This window comes from Solea solea, chromosome 6 (genome assembly GCF_958295425.1).
Source record: "Solea solea chromosome 6, fSolSol10.1, whole genome shotgun sequence".
Taxonomy (NCBI): domain Eukaryota; kingdom Metazoa; phylum Chordata; class Actinopteri; order Pleuronectiformes; family Soleidae; genus Solea; species Solea solea.
Genome location: NC_081139.1, coordinates 13,495,898 through 13,518,747, shown reverse-complemented (window position 1 = coordinate 13,518,747; position 22,850 = coordinate 13,495,898). Strand labels below are relative to the sequence as shown.

The following is a 22,850-nucleotide window of genomic DNA, read 5'->3' as shown; positions in this document are numbered from 1 at the left end:
TAAACATGAGGAGTTAATTGTCTAATTTGCTAGTTTCAGGTGTTCTTTAATAGCACATGATGTCAGTTTTATAAATGATTTAGAGGAAAATATGAGTGGACACCAGTGTGATTGACAGCCGATATAAGTAGGATATTGAACGTTGCAACGTCTGCAATATATAACATAAGTATGGCTTATGTCAGCTTGGTTTCATGTTCACAGGTCGACCTGATGACCTTTTACTGTAGCAGTGCTGTCTGTGATCTCTGCCCTGTTTTTGATGTTTCATCTTCTCCTGTAGAACACTGTTGCATTCGTGTAGCCCACTCGTCTGCCTGCATTTGTTTCCCTGTGTTTCTGGAGTTGTCGAGAGAAAGTTTGTACATGTCTACAGAGCTGCACAATATGTTTAAAACAAATCATAATGCAATTGGTTTGTCTGATAATATGATCTACAACTAGTGGGGATGGAATCGTGATGATCTGACGTTTGTTGCACTTTACATGCGGACGTACATTGAAAGGGATGAGGCAGGTTGTTGATGTGCACACGTGTGCAAGAGGGGAGTGAGCGTGTGTCTGTGCTTATGAAATTACCCGAGCACTGGGTTAGTCTTTGGTGCTTTTGAAAAATCCAATTAACACCTTTGACATATCCATCAGTTACCCGACACACACACACACACACACACACACACGCCGACATGTCAGTTATTTCAACAGCATGGGGAATGGCTTTCCTCTCTGTCTCACATGTGCTAACACAAACACACACGTTCACACTAAGTCGTTTTTCTATGAAGACAAAAAGAAAACCTGCTCATTCACCGCTATAAATTAAACTTGGGGTATTTTACCTTTCAACAAACAAACAAACATCTCCAAACAGAACCACAGGGACATATGATCAGGAGTTGTGGATGACCCAAAAAGGATTCAAATTATTTGAAATCGACTTCAAAATGGACGTAACATCATTTTATGTTTTGTGTTTGTGTGTATTTTCATGTTCATGTGCCAAAGTGAGGCTGCAGATGAGTGTAGCCAGTGCTCTTCACAGTGGTTAACTCAAGGCAGATGGGGCCAGGATAGCTATTTAGACCAGTTATGCTTAGAAACAGCACACACACATGCACACAGATGTCACTTCTATTTGTCTGCTATAATTGTACTATTAACAAATCTGTCTCTCTGTCTCTCTCTCCATCCAGTCTTTTCTCCCCCTTTCTGTGATGCATATGGCCTGTATAATGAGATTAATCTGTAATTGATTTTGCGTGTCCCTGTACTCTGTCACCTCCTTTATATACATTAGTGATGTAGGATGATATGCAGGTGTGTCACACAACTACATAAAGAATATTCTCCTATGTTGGCAACATGGGACTGTTGTATGATACTGTGTGATTCAAGCTTTTGCTTTTGTAAAGTTTAAACTGGCTTGATGATCAATGTCGTGCTTTGTACTGGCACTTAACTGTAATTATCTTACTTCATTTGGAATATATATATATATATATACGTATATATTTAGCCTTTGCTGTCCTGCTCTCTGTTTGGGCTTTTAAACCATAAAAGAAATAATAAAACAAACAACACAGTGCTTAAACAAGCCTGGAGACTTTAAAATAGACAAAATCAAAACTGATTATATGACAACAATGACTAAAGAAAATTGACAATTTAATACCAGCGATAACAAAAGAAATATACAAATATGAAATAAACCTAAAGAATGACCATTTTTAAGCGACTATGGTTGCATTCAAAAGCTCCTAACACAAATCAGTAGGAAATTTCTAATTGAAATTAACCTTTCTCTCAGAATGAAGTTAGAGCAATATTGTGATTTCCTAAAACCCCACAATTAGATTATCAAGACTCTCCATAGCATCAAGTATCTGGTAGAATGCAAAAATGGCACAGAGACAAAAAGGGAATCGACAGTATGCATGATGCTTCCTGCACGAGGCATTGGTTTAAAGCCTCTTTATGACATATTAATGAAAGCCCTACACCTGACCTCAGTGGCCCTCTGAGAAATCACACACATGTACATCACATTAATATATGTATGTACTGTACGTGTGTTGGTGTGTGACCGTGGCAGAAGAAGTCAAGTGTAAGTTGCCCTGCTTTTCTGAAGGCACTGTTCTTCAGTCACGTGCAGTTCATGAAAGAGACGTTTTCAACCACAACATGCTGCTTGAAAGACAGAATTTCACAGAATGGGCAGAAAAGTTAAGAGAGAGATGCTGTTAAGGGGGATGGGTCAAAATGTCAAAGTACTCCTTAATCATTTGGCATCTTTAACAATTTTTGTCTCCACAGACACCAGGAAATGAGCTTGGGTGTGGCTGTGGTTGAATGAGATGAGAGACCGAGACACATTCTTTATTAGATACATTAGTACATTAGAAGACTTATTTACTTAAGTCCATGTGACAAAAGTGAAGTTAAATGATTTGATTGATATTCTCAGTTAATTGATTAGTTACCTGGTCCATAAAATGTCTGGAAATTATGATAAATGTCAGCTGGTCTTTACCAAACCTCAAAATGAGGAGGTCAAAAATTAAGAAAAAAGATATTATGGCCACAAAGAGGAACAAAGAACAAAATTAAATTAGAATGTTTATCAATTATAAGCTGCAGCCCAAAGTTGTTTTTCACTGTTATAATATGGAGGTGGTTCAGTGATTAATCCACAACATACAGACAGAACATTTAGCGTTACATATTTAACTAGATGCTTTTATGTTTTTATCACACTCCCATTTTTAGGGTTTCACATGCCAGTCAACATTGGTGCCATTATGTTGATTAAGTACTGACATCTAACAGTAGCTTCTTCAGTACTTTATTGTCTCTGTAACGAGACAAGTTTAATTTGTGAAAAATAATAGGAGGATATTTTCAACACCACTGTAGCACACAGTTAGAGGCGGGGCAGTTCCAGACCAACTGCACTTCTCTCTCACTTACAGTCCAGGTTGCTCTCATGACTTAGATGTGCCTTCAGGTACCGGCTCAGATTGATTTGTGTTAATCAGTACTCGGTAGTACCAACATGATGCAGTCAGTACCATTAAAAGTACCAAAAGTACCCTATGTTGCCTTGTATCTGACATGAGTCTCTCTCTCAATTTCTTCAAGTGGTGTTAAACAAGCAAAGAGGATTATTTAACACAACACACTTGCGTGTCTGTACTAAAAAACACGGCTAGACTCATGTTTATTCATTCACCCTCTCACTAAGTCACTTGGGAGCTTACTGCACAGATCGCGTGTTTTTCATACCCTTTGACTTTTGCTATTGTAGGCTGTTTTTTTAATTAGTTAGAATATAAAGTAAAAACACTGGCTGTTTATATGTAGGGAGTGATGACAAACATGTGTGAAGAATGACAGTGGAGTATGATTGTTGAGTTCAATACAGTCTCACACTCACACACACACACACAGTTGGATAAATCAAATCATTAACCTTACCCTAACCTAAATCCAATTCTACCCCTTCCCATAGAACCAAGTCTTAACCCTCCCAAAATCCTAAAGTTGGAGGACCAGCAAAATTGTCCTTTCAAAAATAGGCTTGAATATAAATGTGTCCTCACAACCTATTACAGGCATGTTCACACACACACACACACATTCACACACAGAGGGAGATAAAAACACATGATTGCACTTTTGCTCCATCCCTTTCAGATGCTCACACACACACTCAGACTCGTCAGATGTAAGGCTTTGATAATGGCGAACACACCTCCAGCCCCACACTCCCGCTGAGGTTGGTTTCCCAATTCGCCCCCTACCCATCATGTGTCTCTCTCCTCCTTTCTCCTTCACCTCCTTCCTCCCCCTACCTCCATCCCTCTTCCCCCTTGTGGGGCTGTTGCTAAGGAGCCCTGGTGACCAGGGAGTTTTCTCATTGGTCGAGGAGGTAGAGGAAAAGACGACTGATGGAGGAGGGAAGGGGGAGTTGGGGTGGGTATATGGGTAGCGGGTTTGGGGGATGGAAGATGAGTACAAAGTGAGATCCAGATGTTCTAATGAGGTGGCGGGCTGCCCAACCACAGCCAGGGAGGAGAAGAGGACAGGGAGGGTGGTTGATGGGTGGATGGAAACATAATCAGGAGCGATAACAGTTTGCAAGTGGATAAAAAAATAAGAGGAGGAGACATAAACTGAACAGAATGGACAAGACTAGATCTAGTTATATGGAGTGAGTTATAAAAGATGAGCGAAGTTTTGTTTTAGTAGACAAATATGATGAGATCAAAACAAAAGAGAGCGATGAGAAAAAGGTGGGGGAAGAGGCAGAGACATTTAAAAACAAAGTGGGGAATGTGAGAGAGCAAGAGAGATACAGATGAAGTGATAGATCGAGAGAGAGAGAGAGAGGCGACTGCACCCTTTCATTTATTTTGGCTGGAACAAAGGAACATTACCTCTGGACACACACACACACACTGAAGCAACAAGCCATTTATCCACTGGTCATGAAATAAAAGGTTCAGAGTTTCTACACCGGCTTTATCTGACCAGCCTGCTCTGTCAGGCTTTTCATCCCGTGCTTCAGTTTGCCTTTTCTTTTGTGTTCAAACAACTCTGAAAGTGACAGAAAATGTTGATAAATGACTATTTTTGGTGTCTGAGCAGGAAATCTGTGTAGCTCTTCCAGCAGTGTCTTACTCTCTGAGGTTTGCTTTTGTTCAGTTTTGTTTCGTGCGCTCTTATAATCTCTGAAGTACCTCTGAACCATTGTTTGGATGAATCAAATCATCTGAACATGTCACTTTTGTGTGAAGTCTCTATGAACGTTTTTCATTATTGTCCAATGACATAATGGTTAGGCAATTGAAATCTTGCTTTGTTTGCAGATGAATTGATCATGGGAACGAACGCTAATTTAAACCAGTAGATTCTCACAACTTTGATTTGAAGTTTTATTTTAGCTGTGTGTCTTTCAGTGCCAGATCAGGAAACACTGAAGCACGAAGTGATGCAAATGGAAATGGAGATGCAAAGTTGGTGTACCTTATGACATGTCCTATCTTTTATTTTAAGAAATCTCCCTTTCCATAGCCATGCACACCTGCACATGCTGCACTCAGCCTTGATAAACCATGTGCAGCGAAGCAGAGCTGTAGAGTTCCTGTCAGAAGGCTCTGGTTATGAGCAAACCTAGCATTTATTTAACCTCCAGCTGCCTGCTACTCTCTGATTCACCAGCTTGGCTGTCTGATGGTGTAGTAGTCAAGTAGTTTACCACCAAATTACTCACATTATTTTGTATTAACAAAATGTGGTAATCGTCGCAGAAACATCAGAAATGATACTTTAAATGCATCACAGATAAATGGTTAAATGTGGTGTTAATGTGGACTAGTGGATTTACATGCTGCCCTTGTTTTGTTTTTTTTTAATATGATTCTGGAAAACCATTTAAAGAACTGAACACTTTTGGGTAGCTCCCAGCTCCCAGTGGGTGGGTGTGGCTTTTGAGTGTGAACAGTTTGCCTGGAGGGATCACTAAATAGCCTCTTTGTATGTCATGAATTCATGATGTAATGTCAAAGGTGCGAGGGGATGTCTTTAGTGTGATTTGAATGTCAGTGGGAGGTCTTGAATATTTCAGATTAAAGACGGAGGAGACGGGTTCTTTGTTCAGCGATGTAAAATTGTACAAAATTGTCAGGAACCCTTTCTGGAAACACGCCCAGGTGTTTCTTTGTTTGTCTTGTATTGCTTTTGACCGGCTAAAAGGCAGAGTAATTACATGAATGACAATTTATCTGTTACATAGTCAGGAATTTTAGCACAGTGAATCACTCAGTACATTTTAACATTAACTAACACTTTAACATTTTAACTCAGCCAGATGCTCCACCAGAAATAACAGAAGAAGCCAGTGCACAGAAAAGAAGACAACAGTGAGATCAAATCCAGAGTGGTGTGTTTCTAGACTGATGCTCTGTCAGCTTAAAGAATTTCAGATTTTGAAGTAAATGGATGGTGAACAGATGCGGACTGGTGAGTGATGTTCTAACGACCGACGTGTTAACGACTAGTCCGTAGTTGTCTGTGACGTTATTGTTCGACTGGGAAATGCCTAATACTAACAATTATGAAAGAGGTCATAACAATGTATGGAAACTGACTGAAACCAGATGTATTACTCCACAATTCAGTAATTCATAGTTCCCAATCGTTCACATTAGTTGCAATCATTTTGTAATATACATGATGTATAATATACATATTAGAGGGGACTTGCAGAGACTTTTTGTCATTTTTGATTCAATGCTATGCATTACTGAAATAAATAGGTCCAAGTCAGTATCCCATTTCGTTTTCTTTCACCTTCCGTCCTCTTTTCCTCTTTGATGCCACGTTGTCTGCTCTCTGTTCCTTTTCTTTGGTCCTGCTGCTATCTCTCTGTCTACATCTGTAATTGCCTCCCTCGCCTTCTCTCTGCCTTCGTCCTGTCTTTGTTGGTGTGATGGGTAGAAACCGATGGGGGTAACGAACTGGTTACCACTTGTATTTCCTCTTCAGCTAACGTGAGCTTGTCGTGGTAGATCTGCAGAGGATGACTTGGTGCAATGTGTTCTTATTTTTCTTGCGTGAGACGTTATTCATAAAAACACAGTGCTGTGGTCACTCAGCTAGCATCATAGGAAAAATTGGTCCCTCTGATAATGCTCAGCCTAATACACAATTCATGGCGAATATTGGTGTTTTATTAAAAAACTCACAACACCATAGGACGGAAACTGTTTGATTTGATATGTATCATTCTTGCAGTTATGATATTGGCTCATTTCCTGCTGTCCTTCAATGCGTCATGCAGTATAAGAGACCGTTTTCATTGGGGTATTTTGCAGCTAATAACATCAAGGTAGCTCTGTTTCCTTTATAGGCACCGTGTACTACTTAGCAATGAAAGTGACTTTGACACCTAAGCCTTAGACATAATAACCATTTCCTGGGCCATGAGTATGATTACGGTTAAGCACAAAAAGAATCCGGTTAGGAATGAGAAAATATCACAATTATTTCTTCAGGCATCAACATCATCTCCATAAAAAACACACAATTTGTCTATAATCTGTAACAAACTGGTTTCCAAAAACATAGAACAACAACGTATTCTCTCAGAGACCTGGTGAAATTAATAATAATTTATAACTTCTGAAATGGGCTGATGACAAGTTACCCACACAAACAAGAAACAGGTGGATACATTTGCAGGTGTGTTTATATGAACTTTTGCGTGCACACGTGTTGCAGGTGGCCGTCATCATTTATTAAGTAGTCTCATAAAAGAGGCTGTATGGACACAGGAAGTGTTTCAAATCACATCACTCTAGGAACTCTGGGATTGATTTATCTGGGATCGAGCTGCAGGGCACGTCCCTTTGGGGCTGGAAACACACACACATAATCAACTTTGCATCCTCCCCCCTTTCAGTTATTTCATCTCTGTCCTTGTGTTTGACACTCACGCACATCGTTTTTAAACATCCCTTTCATTCCCTTTCATGACTTCTCCTCCTATTCTTTTCTTCAGTCTCACTACAAAATAAAACCAGCAAAGCTGCTCGTCCTCTTGCTGCTTTGCTACTTTGTCTCGTCTTCTCTCCCACTCTCTCCCTCCATTCGCTCTTTCTCATTTTTCCATTAAAAGTAGGTCATTCTGCAACACTGAGCTGCAGCCCCTGCCAAGACTGACATCCACATACACACATGTATTGCCTGGCAACCGCGACTTCACCCCGCACCCTCTTCATCCTCTATTTTCGTTCCCCCATCTTACCTTCCCCAGAGGTTGTGCTTGGTGTAAACGAGTGGCTTTGCTGTTTGACACCACTTTGTCCCTGTTCTTTGAGGGTCGGAGGGTTAGCTGAGCAGGGAATGAATGTTAATTATACACATACTGTACATGCTTTATAGTCAATGCCTGTACACATGTAGACAGTCAGTGTCACGTTCATTCATAGGCTTCATTCTTCTTCTGTTTACTATGGTGGTAAACAACACAGAGCTCCTCAATCTCAGATTTCATATGCCCTCACGAGCACATAAATGCACCACAAGACATGGAACTGTGTGACCACATGGACACAATATTGTCGTGGTTTATCCAGTCTAAAGAAATGTCACTTTACTCAAAGGAGCTGAACTCAAAGGCTCCCAGTGAGGGGAGGGAATTGTGTTGATGTATTGAGCAAAACTAAAAAAGCTGTTATCTTTCTTTTTTGTTTTAAGAATTCCTCATGATGTAAAATCATAGTAAGAAACAACATATTTACAAGAACCATTAAAAGGCTTTAGTGGATACTGCAAACGCAAATAGAGCCTATTATGTCTTTAGACACAAACATGAACTCCACACCTCCCACACGTTTTCTAATTATCCCATCAGTTCCTGACACTGGTTGTCACAGCAACCCTTTTAGAGGTCATTTACACCTAGGAAATCATATTACTGTCATACAGACATTTTCCCTCCCAAACCTCTTTAGCATGTGACCCGTGACCTGTGTGTGTGTGTGTGTGTGTGTGTGTGTGCAAGTGTGCAAGGACAAGAGAGGGGGAGAGACAGACAGACATTTATCAGATTGTCTTTTCAGTGTGTGTGTGTAAGTTTGAGCACATGGATGCACAGGGTTGAAAGGACACCCACACCCACACACACACTTAGAAAGACAGAGAAAGAGAGAGGGAGAGAGGTAGAGAGACCTTAGGGAGAGTCATTAGTGAATAGTTGAGTGCCTGACCTGTTACAGTAAATCAGCAGGGAATAGCAGGTGATAGACTGGACATCAAACTACTCACAAACACACAGACACACACCATGTCTGAAAGCAGGACAGCTACACTGGGCTATGTGTAATCAGCATCAATCATTTTTTATTCACTTTACACATTCGGTGTAGGCTTTTATTGTTTACATCCTGTTTGGATCTTTTATTTAGACACGCTGTCATCCTTTCCCAATGAGTAATTTAAAGGAAAGTTGTTTCATGTGGAGTCAGAGTCAGAGTTTCGTCTTCGTGTGAAACGAGTCATGTTTGGGCATTGTTTTGTTGCCATAGCGAGGTCAGGTCAGGATCAATCAGGTTTAGCACATTGTCTGAATTTGTTTTGCCCACCAACGCAGATAGGATACATATTTTTTAGTGAAAAATAATGTATCTTTTAATTCACGATTATCACAATAATAGAAATTCACCACAGTCAACTTTGAATCCCGATGAGTGATCGTATTGTTGATGTGATGATAGGATGAATGAGGTAATGTTCAGGCACAACATGTAGCTGGTCAGGGCTGGGGAAAAAAAAACCACACTTTGTATCTAACTGTGTACAATCTTGAAAAATACGCTGTATCACAACATAAAAACATGAGCTGGTGCAAAACTGTGGCTCACTACTTGCAGGCCCTCTCACTCACGTCACAACTGTAAAAGAAATGTTGACATGACACAATTTGCCAACGCATTCAAACCTTATATTCTGTAGAGAGAGGGCAACCGTAACATTTCCCATGGGTTACAGAAAAAAATGGCGATATTGCACGAATGCAAGAAGCATCTCTGCTGAAAACATGGCACTGCAGCCTTTGACATTCCTCTCAAGTAGGGCATATAACTACCATACCCTTTGGCGAAGCACTTAACCTAGTTAAACAGTTCTCCGTCAGATGTTTGATATGAGCCGTGCCATACCCAAATGGGAGTTTACTGTACTGTTCATATTCCCTGATCAGGCTAAAAGCTACAATATTATGCAACTTAACTGGAAATCAAGCTTGTACAAGCACAAGACTTGAAAGCAAATCACTCCACTCCTTTCACTCGTCCTCCTTCTCCACCTTCATCTGTGTTGTGTTCACTGTCAAAGCTCACAGAGGAACAATGGAGGAGCCTACTCCAGTGATTCTGACTAGTACCAGCATCGCTGTCCTGTAATTTACTGCAAACAGTACAGCCAACAACAATTTTGTAAGTAAGAAGACAGTCGAGTGGCAACGATGTAATGGAATCATGATTATCAGTGTCACCTCACAGCAAGAACATCACCCGTTAGAGGTTTTCATGTTGTCCTTGAGTGTTATTGTGATAGAGCGAGGGTTAATTTAAGTAACTGCTAAGACTCGGCTAAAACGTTTTTTGTCCCGATATGTTGGTCCTGAGATAGACTTGCTGTTCAGGTCGTAGAAGATGAAGGAATGAATGAATGAATGAATGAATGACTCTGTTTAGTACTTGCATCCATGGTCAAGTGCTTTAGTCGCTGGTCCAGACACATTCATGTGCATTATTGAGTCCCTGCTTGTGAAGGTGTAAGCCCTCATGTGTCTGGATTGTTGGCTCCAGCACGGACCAGAAGGAACATGGCACACTTAGGTGGACATACTGTATGGTTTGCTCTACAGTATAATGTTTTTACTGTACTGACTATCTTGGAGATACAGTGTGTTTTACATTTCCACAGAGGATTTTCCTCTATTTCTCCAGGCAGACTGTGTGTTGTTGTGTGTGCGTGTGTGGAGCATCAACAACACAGACAAGGAGGATAAAAAAAGAAAAGAGGGAAAGAGCATCCTGTGATCCTAAGGGCAGTGGCTGGCGCACAGACAAGTCCTTTTATGCACAAACATACAGTTGGAGATACAACACTGCTGCAGACAGTCCTAAGGCGTGTGTGTATGTGTGTGTGTGTGTGTACACTGTTGTCTGCCTCTTTCTGCGCTGCCCAGCCTAACAAAGACTAATGAGCAGTCAGCACATCTGACTTGAGTCTGCTCCTCATAGTTAAGCAGCACAGTTTTGCTTTGTCTTCCTTCATTTAACCGTCCATTGTTATCCATTGCATGTAAAGTGGTTCATTTTGCAAGACTTACAGTCTCTGGTGTCCACATAATCCTTAGTAGTAGTAGTAGTGGAACACGTAGTACTAGAACAATGCCTGATCGGTTGAACTGAAATTAGTAATTGAAGTCTAATTTGTCATTTGTGGAGCAATTTGAGCTACACTACCCTGTAAGCAAGGTGCTATAATTCACAGTGTCCTAATATTGTTTTTTGTCTTCTTCTCTGTGTCTCATCAGGTTGGCTAAGTGGTCACAACAGTGGGTGGACAGACCGAGTGTCCACATCAGCGCATGTACTGTAAGTCCCTTTGTATGTACGCCTGCATTGCGCACTCACATTTTGAGACTATGTGCTTGGTTCACTGAATAATCTGAGTTGCCTGACAATGACTGATAGATTGGTCTCATTAAATTGTAGAAATTGTAGGAATTGCAGCAACTGCTTGGGACTGCTGTCTTACCTGCAGTATTTATGTATTATGTATTATATATGTAGTAGTGGAGATAGTCATGTTATTACTATGGTGGAGAGCTGAGCATAATTGTGTCTGACAGTTGCAGGGTTATTTTAGGGATGTTTGTTTTAAAAGATCAGCAACATGGTGGAAGGGCAATCCAGGAGTTAATGCCCTCAGCGTTGCCACTGAGTCACACACCTAAAATAGAATGGACTTTGAAACAAATATTGTATCATGTTGACAACTGGCAACCTGCATTACAGACTGACCTGCAGCTTTGTTTGATTCAGTAAACCCACATAGTATTTCATTAGGTGACAGAACTTTTAAAACCAGAAATACAATAAGCATCATAAGCATTCTGCAGCAGCAAAAGAAATATCCTAGTGTTCTGGTAAAATGCGATGCAGATGTTTATGTGAACTGGCTGGGAACTCATTCAGTTTTAAGGATTTTAAGGACAAAAGCAAACAAACAAAGAATCCTGAGAGAGTGTAAAACAATATTATCAAAGATAAAATAGGACAATAAAAGAGCCAATTCTGCATTTTATATACAATATGCAATCTGTGTGAGAACAGATGATAAGAGTCACCTACACTCACACTGACATTCATGTTGAACATATCTGTGATATAAATGTGTATTAATAATACTGGGTTTTTGTATGTATCATTTGCATACAAGCATTTGTATGCTTGTGCATGTGTTTGAATGTGTTATCATAATATTTACCTCAGGCTGACCTAAAGTAAATCTGATCTAGTTCGGTTTTGGCAAACTGGTTAGGTCCCCTTGTGTTTTTATTGGTAAGTACGTCAAATGGCATAACCTATAGCTGTTGTTTCACGTTTTGTCCAAACCAAACCTGCCAACTCCCCTTGTCCGCCAGACTATTCTGACATTGAACACAACTGATTCACAGAAACTTATGTTACTCTCTGCGAAATGTTCACGTGACTAAACATGTGGGACATGCAAACACTGAAATGCAGAGCAGAGTAGATGCTCTTTACACTGCTATGTTAATCTATGTATATTATGGTATGTGACACTGACCCCGTTTCTCTCAGTATATCACCATGTTTATGATGCGCTCTACCTTTATCTATCTCTATTCATTCATTCATTCATTCATCTTCTACTGCTTTATTGTCCACATGGGGGTCGTGCGTGCGAATCCCAGCTGACATCGCCAGTCCATCACATAGAGATAAACAACCATCCACTCACACACTCACAGCTCCGGTCAATGTCCAATACACCTAATCTCCAAATCTGCATGTTTTTGGACTGTTGGAAGAAGCTGGAGAACCTGGACAATTAAGAAATTAATGCTGAATCAGGTTTTGCTTCTTTAGCCTATATTGGACTATTGTGTCCTTATCCCTTCCCTCTACTTTGTCCTCCTGTTGTTTCTGTGTGTGTGTGTGTGTGTGTGTGTGTATATGTGTGTTCGCGCACAGTAATTAACAAAGATAGGGTGATACTGGTCAGGTTTCACACCAGCTGGTCTTCAGAGTGTGCTTTGTGTGAGTATTGAGTGTCGGGGGTGTGTTTTCATCCATGTGCAACCATGTAGTGTACCTCCCTCTACATCTGCGTATGTGTGTGTATGTGTGATTGGATTCTCTTTCCACCCAATGCTCAGGTCTTTGCTCCCCATGGGAAGATGAGCTATTTAATTGAATACTGTAGGTTTGACATACTGCCAGATAGTTTGTGGAAGGTGTTTTGGGTGGCTTTGGATGAAATCTGACAACTGCCCTCAGGCCAAAAAGCTGTTGTGTCCCATCTCTTTTTGTCAGTCTGTTCCTCAGCTCACATGGGATAGAGATATTAGGATATTAAACTGTTTCTGCTTTCTTTTAAAATGTGAGCAAACATGACATCAATGGAATGCAATGGTCATTTACTTATTACTTTTAAAATGTCCAATTTAAAGTTTTGTCAACAATGATTTCCAGGAATCTTGTAGCTACATCTCTATGTAACCCTTTTTAAATAAGATTTGTTACCAACAGATATTATAAAAGTAGATTCTTCAACATCTTTAATCAATGTATGAACATTTCAATGAGAGCCAATAAGAGTTATGTGAGATTTCAATGTATTTATATTTCAATATTTAGTCCAAGTATATACAGTATGACTAGTGTGTTACTGTATGTCACTTTTCCCACCCACATTTGAAAGGGCAGCCATATGGTGAATACCCCCCCGCCACCACACTCCTATACAATTTTATTTATTTATTTAGTTATTTAATCATTTTTTAATTCAGCCTGATGTCATGTAGTTTTGAGCTGAAGCTGAGAGAAGGACTGATCTTGGTGGGAGATAGCAGCGTGCTGGGGACAGGGATTAACAGTGGGCAGGTGGTCCTGGTATGATTGCCAGTCCAGAGACTTGGCTGTCATACGACGTGGTGGGGAGTAAATTAGAAAGCTTTGGCTGGTAGCTGAATATTTACACAAGCTGAAGAGGTGACACCAGTGATTGCAAGAAAACACTGATTTATCATCTGGTGTACCAACTCAAGAGTTGGTTTCAAATCTCTCTTTGGGTGCTTTTCACCAATAATCTAGTTACTGAGGCCCGACAATTCTCTGAATGAACAAAAATGTGGACTTAAATCAGAGTTGCATCTCACAAACAATCACTCTAACAGAACTAATGGAATATATGCAAAGCAGCAGAGCACAGTTCAGAACAAACATCATGCCCTTAGTGGTGCGTTTTTGTACACAATTAGTCATTTTAATGTTGTGGCATAGTGTGTTTGAATGTTTTCTCTCTTCAACAAGTGTTTGCTGTTTTCTGTGCATAAAACAAAAACACAATTATCTAGTATTTGTCTTATAGGAGCAGACATTGACAGATTGTTTTAATCATGATACATGTCTAATGTGTTTATCAAATGTCTTGAGAGTTTTTTCACTATGTCAAGAAGGGTAGTTAATGCCAAAACTGTCTCATAGTTCCATGAAAAGAAAAACACACATTTTAAATTCAACAACACATTTGTAACTTCAGATGAAATAAATCTGAAAATATATTTGAAAAGACACTGATGAGATCAGAGTAATGAGATTGATGGGGTGGGAATTATACAGCTAGGTAATTTCAGGGCAAATAATTCAATGATTCACCTCAGTCTAAGCATCAGTGCCACAGAGATTCTCCTCAGCTTTGTTTCCATGCTGGTCTCTCCGAGGAGCCTCTCTGGGACTCAGCTGTGAATGTAGGCCAGAGTTGACACTTTCTCTCCATGCCAGAATACATATAGACTGCTACACACCCCCAATTTATATAGTACATATTCTGCACACTCTACTATTCTGTCGTTTCCTAACCATCTGTCTTCGTGTCACAGGACCTTGGCACGGCTGTCGGAAGAACCGTTTAGCCAATCAGAGAGGTGAGAGGCGAGGTGAGCCAATCAGGGAGAGATGTTGGGGCAGGGCGGGCATGTGGCCCTGGCTCGCCTCTCATTACTGCTTCTACTGTGGCGTGAAGCAACACTCATCGAAGTCCCACAAGACCGTAAGTCATCAAGTCATCATCAGATCCACTTCAACTCCAAATGCTGCAGCAAATGGTCTTTAATAAAACTTGTAAACGGGAAATATGATAAATAGATAATTTGATAGATAATAGATCAAATTTGTGCTTTAAGATTCACCACTTTTACATAGGCATCGTTAACACACACACAAGCACACAATCTGTCCATTATGACATGCTATTAAAAAGATTCCACAGGGAAGCATAAATAGAAGCACAAATGAGAAAGGGAGAAGTTCCGTCTTTCCTCTCTTTTTTTTCCTCTCAATACACACACACACCTTCTTTTTTTAGTGGGGAAACGCACACATGCAAACACGCACACAAAGATGGATGTTTCTCCATTGTTTTATGAAAAATGATTTTAAACTGAGAGAGCACCAAGGACACCTGGCTTGTATTCCCCACTTTCAGTGGGAAAACAGAAAGTGGGCCTCATTTATCAAACTGTTGTAGAAGCCATAAAAGATGATTGATGAATGTAGGGGCTTTTTTGGCTACATATATATATATATATACATTATATATATACATTATATATATATATACAGTAACTGTTTTCAGTTGCACATTCATTTCATTAATAAGGGTCACTGTCCTCTGTCCCACTGCTCCCCATGAGCCCGCACTCTCTGTTTTTTTATGAGCCCGACCTTAAAACCCTGGCCTTAAGATGCTCTATTGATCCAAACACACACACACACACATGCCCACACCCTGCCTAACAGAGAGAGCATTAAGGATGATACACTTAAAACCGTGTGACCTCTCCTGGTGTATTTTCCACATTGTCACCAGCTGAGCCAAAGCTTCATTAATATCATCTGGTCACTTCTAGAAAGGTCATTTCCACTTCAGTAAGGCACACATGACAATACAGCATTCATATCATGTATGGAGACTGTATGAATTAGAACAAATACAAACAAAATGTAAAATCTGACCTAACCCTAACCCATATAACACTGTATCACATTTGACTCCAAATGCTACCATTTGCCTTAATAGTCATTAAATCAGTCAAACTTTATTTGTATAGCAGTTTTTGTTTAGAGTGCTTCACTGATGACTGACAGGCGTCATCCCTCCATAACAATGACCCCATAGGTCGTCTGTGCAGCAGCTCATTATGGCCTGTATTCAGGTTGTATTATTAGGAGACCTCTAGTGGAGATAGTAATTATGATGGGTGCAGGAGGAAGTCCATTGACATATATAGAGAAATCTGAGGTCAAAGGGCAGAGGTCAGCATGGTGGATGGGTGGTTTGACAAAGCATTAGAATTTGATCATGAAGAATGATTTTTATATTTATTAAGTACATATTAAAACCACAACTATGGTCTTTGCTCAGCCTGATGTTATCACTTGCTGTGCTGATTGATGTAAGTATCAAGCATGTGCTGTTGCCTTATGTTCCTCCCGCTGATGACACTGAGTCAACAAATCTGACAGTGATGTGACCAATTGGCCCCGCCCCCTCATTCAACACTCTCTTTTACTGCAGTCATTCAAAGCAATAGTCTGCTGGTGGACTGTCCCACTAAACTTGCTGCCTAAACCAAACCCAACCAAACAATGACCATTCATGAAGTTAAATGTTTGTTTATTGTGCATCCCATAGTTTTGGCATTGCAGGACGATAAATATACTATAATATAAAAATATGGTAAATACAGTATTTGGTCAATAGTTTGTACTTATAATAATGGACTTTTCTTGTCTTGATTATCCACTCAAAGTGCTTTCCACTACAGTTTTCACTCATGCACTCCCACTCACAAGGTATTCATAGAGCATCTATATGCAGCGCTCTTTCAAACATCATTCACAATGAGGTACCAGGAGCAATTTGGTGTGAAGCGTCTTGCCCAAGGACACATTGACTATAGGAGCTAGGAGATCATATTTATTACAATTTATGTGTGGAAGTCTGCTTCATAAAATTTTGAAATATCCTTCTCAGTTTACACATCATTTTACCACAGGTTACATCAAGATGTTTTAGCGCACTGTTCTAAGAGTAAAGTGAATGCCTATTTTTCACAACATTATAAAGTGCATGTTGATCATTCACCACTTTCTATTGCAAGTTAAGACATTATTTGAATCAGAAAATGATGCTGTAGGAGAGATTTGTCTCCTCAAGACTCCTCCCCATGTCAGAGCGAACAAAGGCTCCGCATGCTCTTTAGCTGATGGTATAATTCGGTCGACAGAGAGAAAAACCCCCACCTGCTTGGTTTTCATTTGTCTACTTATCTGCTTCACAGCAAACCGCACTATTGACCTTTAATCGATGAGCACTTTCCACACATCCTCACGCACATGTCCACACACTCACATTAGATACATCTCCACATAATGATATTTAGAAGCGCATATGGTGAATGCAAGCCCACTTAAATTCAGTAAATAGATGTATGCAGTTGTACCAGACAAAGTATTGACATTTTAAAAAAAGGATATAAATGCATAAGAACACATGCTGTAGTGTTACACAAACACAAGTTCAAGCTCCTGATCCAATCAGAAAATTTAAATTAAAGCCTGATTGATAGCTATGATTAAAAGCCCACGTGAACAGAAATACATATTTATTCAAAGGTACAATCTCTGCAGTTCATTGTGTGGGGTACACACAATGAACATGTACATCTTAATTCATCTTATTTATTCAAGTTTCTGATTTCTTTGTTTATTTATACAAATCTATTTGCATTATTTTAAATGAATCAGTTGTATCCAAATTTGACATGCTGTATTTTCCATTTTCTTATTCATATATTCTCCTGTTTAGGATTATTCAATGATGTGTCACTCTTCTTTCAACATGAATTCAGGATATTACAGTACCACTGCAGGCTACAGTAAACAGCCATGCTTATGAAGCTTTAAAAGCAATTATTAATGTTCTTTTCTTTTTGGTCTAGATGATTCATTGTCAACAAAACAACCACTGTGAGACTGTCAAAACACTGATATTTGAGTAAAATCTGACCTGTATGTTTTTTTTTTCTCTTTCTCACTGTTCACCTTTTGCTGATATGGGAACTCCTTACAGGTGAGTCAGCAGTCACTGTGTCTCTGTTTCAGTCTGCATATCATATTATTTACATCACTACTAAAGCAGTTTCATAATTTCTATTTAACATAATGTATATATGCTATGCCAGTGGTCCCCAACTGTTCCAGTCCAGATTTCCCTTCAATTTACACATCTACCGACATAGTTCCCATCAGACAAAACTCATCTACTCCAAAATGGACACCACCAGCTGGCAACCACTGAGCTTTAGCATGATAACTTATTTATTTAGAATCGATTTATAACATGTTGTGAATGTCTTTAATAGAATTAACACTCACATTACAATTTGTCCACTTGTCTCTTTGTGTTTGTGCCTTATGTTGGACTAACAGCAAAGATCCAGCAAGACAGTAAGTGTCCCTATAACACACCACTAATAATGTTCCTGTGCCACCGTATAGCTGAGAGTTTGTAGTGCTGCAGTATTATGTGTTAATATGATCTATCTGTTAACTTAATCTATCACATGTGGGCAATATGGGCAAAAAATAATATCTTTTGAAGATAACAATAATTAGTCGATATCTTTTAAATATTTTAATCATCTGAGTTTAAGTCATTCCTTCTTACTCACAGATAGTATCAATTGATACTAGATTGTGTTTATTTATCCTTCATTTAGCCAGGAAGGTCCAATTGAGATATGAGATCTCTTTATCCAGGGAGTCCTAGATGCTAAAGGTCATGTGATCACATAGGCCCACTAGTGGTCATGTGATACTGGACTCTGCTCACTGCTGCAGCAAGGAGGTCTTTTGTCTTTTTCTATGTTTTCTTATTGTTAATAAATGCCATATGTAAATCCAACAGAGGGTATATTCAGCTTTCAAGGGTGTACAGTATGTCACACTTGTGAAATCAGACACATTATTCCTTCATCACCATGAGCACACGTACCCTCTCTCTTCTGCTGACCTACAAACATAATAGAGCACCACATCCACTGCTTGAAATATGTTCCCCAAAACTGATTTATTTTGCTTTATTCCTGTGTGGGTGTTTGAGGTCCTGTAGAAATCTCTTATTACAAACAGTATATCTTAACCATGTGTTTATGCACACAAATCCTTCCAGAATGTTTTGGGACATAGTTTGACTTGTATTTGTATTACTGTGTGGTCGATGTGTAGAGTGTGCATGATAAATAAGTGTACAAAGCTTAAGTGACAAACCTTGCCTGTTGGATCTAGTTTATTGTCAGATCAGCCTTAGTACTGTAAAATAGATTGTACAAACTTTGGAAACTCAAAATAAGGTTGAAGGGGTCTCTTACAACAGATACAGTGTTATTTCAGACTATGAGGTATTTGCATTATAGTCAGTACATTATCTTATACAGCTGATGGTGCTGTGCGTGACCCCTGCATCAAGAACACACAGAAGAGGTGGGGACATGCTTAGTGAAAACATGGCTGCCAGCAGGGAAAAACAGATTTATCCTTTTAAGACCGTGAACACTTAAGCTGATTTAATGAAGTGTGTCTGAAAAATCCATTGGTGTCCCTCCGCACTGGCATATGTGTCAGTGTACCCCACACAAACTCACACACTTTAAGAACCTAAACACTTTAAAGCACAGGAGTGTACACTTGTTGACCGAATGTATTGGTTTACTAAGCCTTTCCCTTCTGATGTCTCTCCACTTAGTTTTATTGCTGTAACTCAAGAATCAGCATATTGGTCTTTAGGAAAGCTATACATAACTAACTAGTATACTTTGTTGTCTTGAGCATTCTAATTGCACAGTGACGAGGCTGTGTGTCTGCATGTGTCTGAATGAGTGTGTTCATACTGTGGACACAACCTCACTTGTGTCGCCCTCTCTTTGCCCCCTTCCTCCCACAGTGAAGCAGCCCCCCACTATAATCAAACAGTCAGGGAAGGACTACATTGTCGATCCCAGAGATAACATCATCATCGAGTGTGAGGCCAAGGGCAACCCAGTGCCAACGTAAGCATTATGCACACACACACACACACACAAGCATAAAGTGTTGTGTTTCCATGACATCAGAGGGCATTGCATTGATTTATATGCATATACATTACACATTCTCTTACCTTATCCTTAAATAACCTCCACCTTGTCTCACTTAAGGTAACCTAAGTCAACCAAACCTACACCAAACCAGACCTACACCTGACCCGCTCGTACCTACTAAACCTAACTTAATCTACCCCAACTTTCTCTCATAATCATGACTCATTTCATGATCCTAAACTTTAATATTTCTGCAGTAAAACAGGCCATGCAGAGTCGGCCATAACATATTTTTCTAACCTCCATTTCTTCTATTTCTCATGGTGTATCATCCATACTGTTCACTGACACTCACTGCCCTTCCCTGTGTTTGTTTCTCGCCTCTTCTGCCTCTTCTGCCTCTTCTGCCTCTTGTCTGTCCTTGTATCTCCTTGTCTGGCTCCATCCAGCTCAGTCCCGTGTCACACCGAGAGACTTATGAGGAGTGACAGTGCCAATCAAATTTGTTCTCTTGCCTGTCCTCTTCTGTCTGTCTGTCTGTCTGTCTGCCTGCCTGCCTGTCTGTCTTTCTCTCTCACACACTCATAAGACTGCAACGATTATTCAATTAATCCATAAGTGTTTTTAATAATTAAAACAAGCCTTCTGGTTTTCCAGCTTCTTAAAACTGAATATGTTCTGGTTTCTTTGCTTCATATAACAAATAAATCATTAAAACCGAATCATTTTTGATTTGTGGACAAAACAAGACATTTGAGAACATCAAAATCTCCAGTTGTGGTAAACACCAATCCACATTTTTCAGCATTTTCTGACATTTTACAGACCAAACAAGTACTTGATTAATCAAGAAAATAATTGTTAGTTGGAGCCCTGCTCACACAACAACACCGTTTCATGTTAGCACCCATTCCCTGTTCACTTACGTCCCCCTTGACACAAGTGTCTTGCCTCCAAGCTGCTTTGCTGCCCTCTAACAAACCTTTAAACTCAACATGACACCTGCCTGCCTTCTACACCGTCAGTGTCACAAGCTGTCAACACAGAGGCAATTAAAAGTGCTGCATAACATTCTCTCTTTGGGAAAGCAGAGTACTGCGTTCTACATGTACCTTCTTTTTGAGATGAATATGTAGCTTTAAGGATTAGGTACGTACATTTATTTCATGTCGTGTTGGCCACTAATGTATAAAGTTGTGTAAAGATAAGAAAAACATCTCTTGTCGTAGTTGAAACACTTCCAATAATCAGAATACACTGATGTTCCTAACTACTTGCCAGGTTCATAATGATAAGTGTTTTTCTCACAGGTGATTCAGACATGATGTAGTCAAGTTCTGCTCCATTTTTCTTTCTTAATTGATGGCTATCAGGTCATGTTTTTAACAAATAACATAATATTATTATAATTTCAGAAACAAATTATAGGTGTGCTTAAGGAAGTGTAACCCATCAACCTTAGTAGATTATAATACAGTTTCTCTTTCATCTTCATGTGTTCATCTAATGTCACATTGTTTAGCCCCACATACAGAAAAAAAACCATGCAAATCCACATATTAAACCCATATTAAGATGTATGCTCAATCACATGTGCGCACATGCATTTTAAGTGCTATTCACACACCTACAGAAGTGGAGCAGACACACGCACACACACACACACTGATGCTGGGTCTCCAGTGATTACATCAGCAGGGGTTTGACCAGCTCAGGACAGTGGTACATTGTTTTTCTGGAGACAGATTGGCTTTATATAAAGACACACATGCACTCATACACACAAACCGGCTCTCCCTTTCCCAGGAACGTCATTGTGCTCTCGTAATGCACTTAGTTGACTATTCATGCTCATGAAACATTCAGCGACAGAGATCGTTCACGTATTCGCTCACAATCGGCCTCTCACTACACAATTTACGCCACAACACAGCTCTGGTCTCCGGCGCTTCTACAATGGCCCATTGTTTCAGCTCAGTGCTACACTGCACCTCAAACGCACAGACTGTAACTCGCTTAAAGATGACAGGAAGCATATTTTGTAAATCCACACTGCGAACTTAGAGGTGGTTGGTATATATTGACAGGTGGGGTCTAATCAGGGAGTCTCTGGATGTAGTCTCCTGGTCTAGTAAGTGAAGTCATTGTGGAAGTTCCTGAAACCTGTTGTCTCTTGAATGTCCACCCACTGTTTTGTACATAAGTCCAAAGGAAAATGAGCCGACTCTGCCTCAAATATTTTCACTAACTAGTTTCAGGTTTTTCTAATACAGCATGATGTCAGTTAAATCACTACATGTGAGCGTGGACACCCATACTCTTCTAAAACATGGTTACTTTTAGTTTCAAAACACCAACCTGGTCAGTCATCATCTACCGCTTTATCCTCCGCCACCACCATGTCCACCACCAACCTGATGGTGGACATCGGCACTTGGTTTTGGCAGAACAACTTCAGTTCCAGTGAACAACTACGTCACATCAACGTAACACTTTCTCCCTTTGTTTCATGTGTCAGGTTCTCATGGCGAAGGAATGGAAAGTTTTTCAATATCGGCAAAGATCCAAGGGTGACGATGCGAAAGCGCTCGGGGACATTGGAGATCGGTTTCCGTAGCGGAGGACGACCAGTAGACTACGAAGGAGAGTACCAATGTTTTGCCGCAAATGACTTTGGAATGGCTATGACCAACAAAATCCTCCTCCGGGTCTCGAGTAAGAACATCCAAAAGTTATCACACATTTTTAAAATGGATAGCTTCAATCCAGCAATCTGATTGCTAGTGTTGTATATTTTCCATGACATTTACATTTTCCTTGTCTGTGTAGGACACTAATCATGTGTAATTGACAAACCTGGTTGACTGGAGTCAAATGGAGGCTT

At 39.9% G+C, this 22,850-nt stretch overlaps 1 protein-coding gene across 22 annotated transcripts in view; it reads left to right on the top strand.

Annotated features, from left to right (window-relative positions):
- Nucleotides 1-22,850, top strand: part of nfasca (neurofascin homolog (chicken) a) — a 92,858-nt gene that overhangs the window by 35,218 nt on the left and 34,790 nt on the right. For 20 of the 22 annotated variants that reach the window (XR_009240480.1, XR_009240481.1, XR_009240479.1 and 17 more), the window contains exons 2-6: nt 11,108-11,168; nt 14,705-14,874; nt 18,318-18,335; nt 19,831-19,936; nt 22,485-22,681. Coding sequence is in view for 18 of the 22 variants with exons in the window: in XM_058632738.1 (XP_058488721.1) it covers nt 14,781-14,874; nt 18,318-18,335; nt 19,831-19,936; nt 22,485-22,681 (415 nt within the window). In the remaining 4 variants the exon portion in view is untranslated. The remainder of the gene's footprint in view (nt 1-11,107; nt 11,169-14,704; nt 14,875-18,317; nt 18,336-19,830; nt 19,937-22,484; nt 22,682-22,850) is intronic. The other 2 variants (XM_058632739.1, XM_058632756.1) reach the window with 1 other exon arrangement.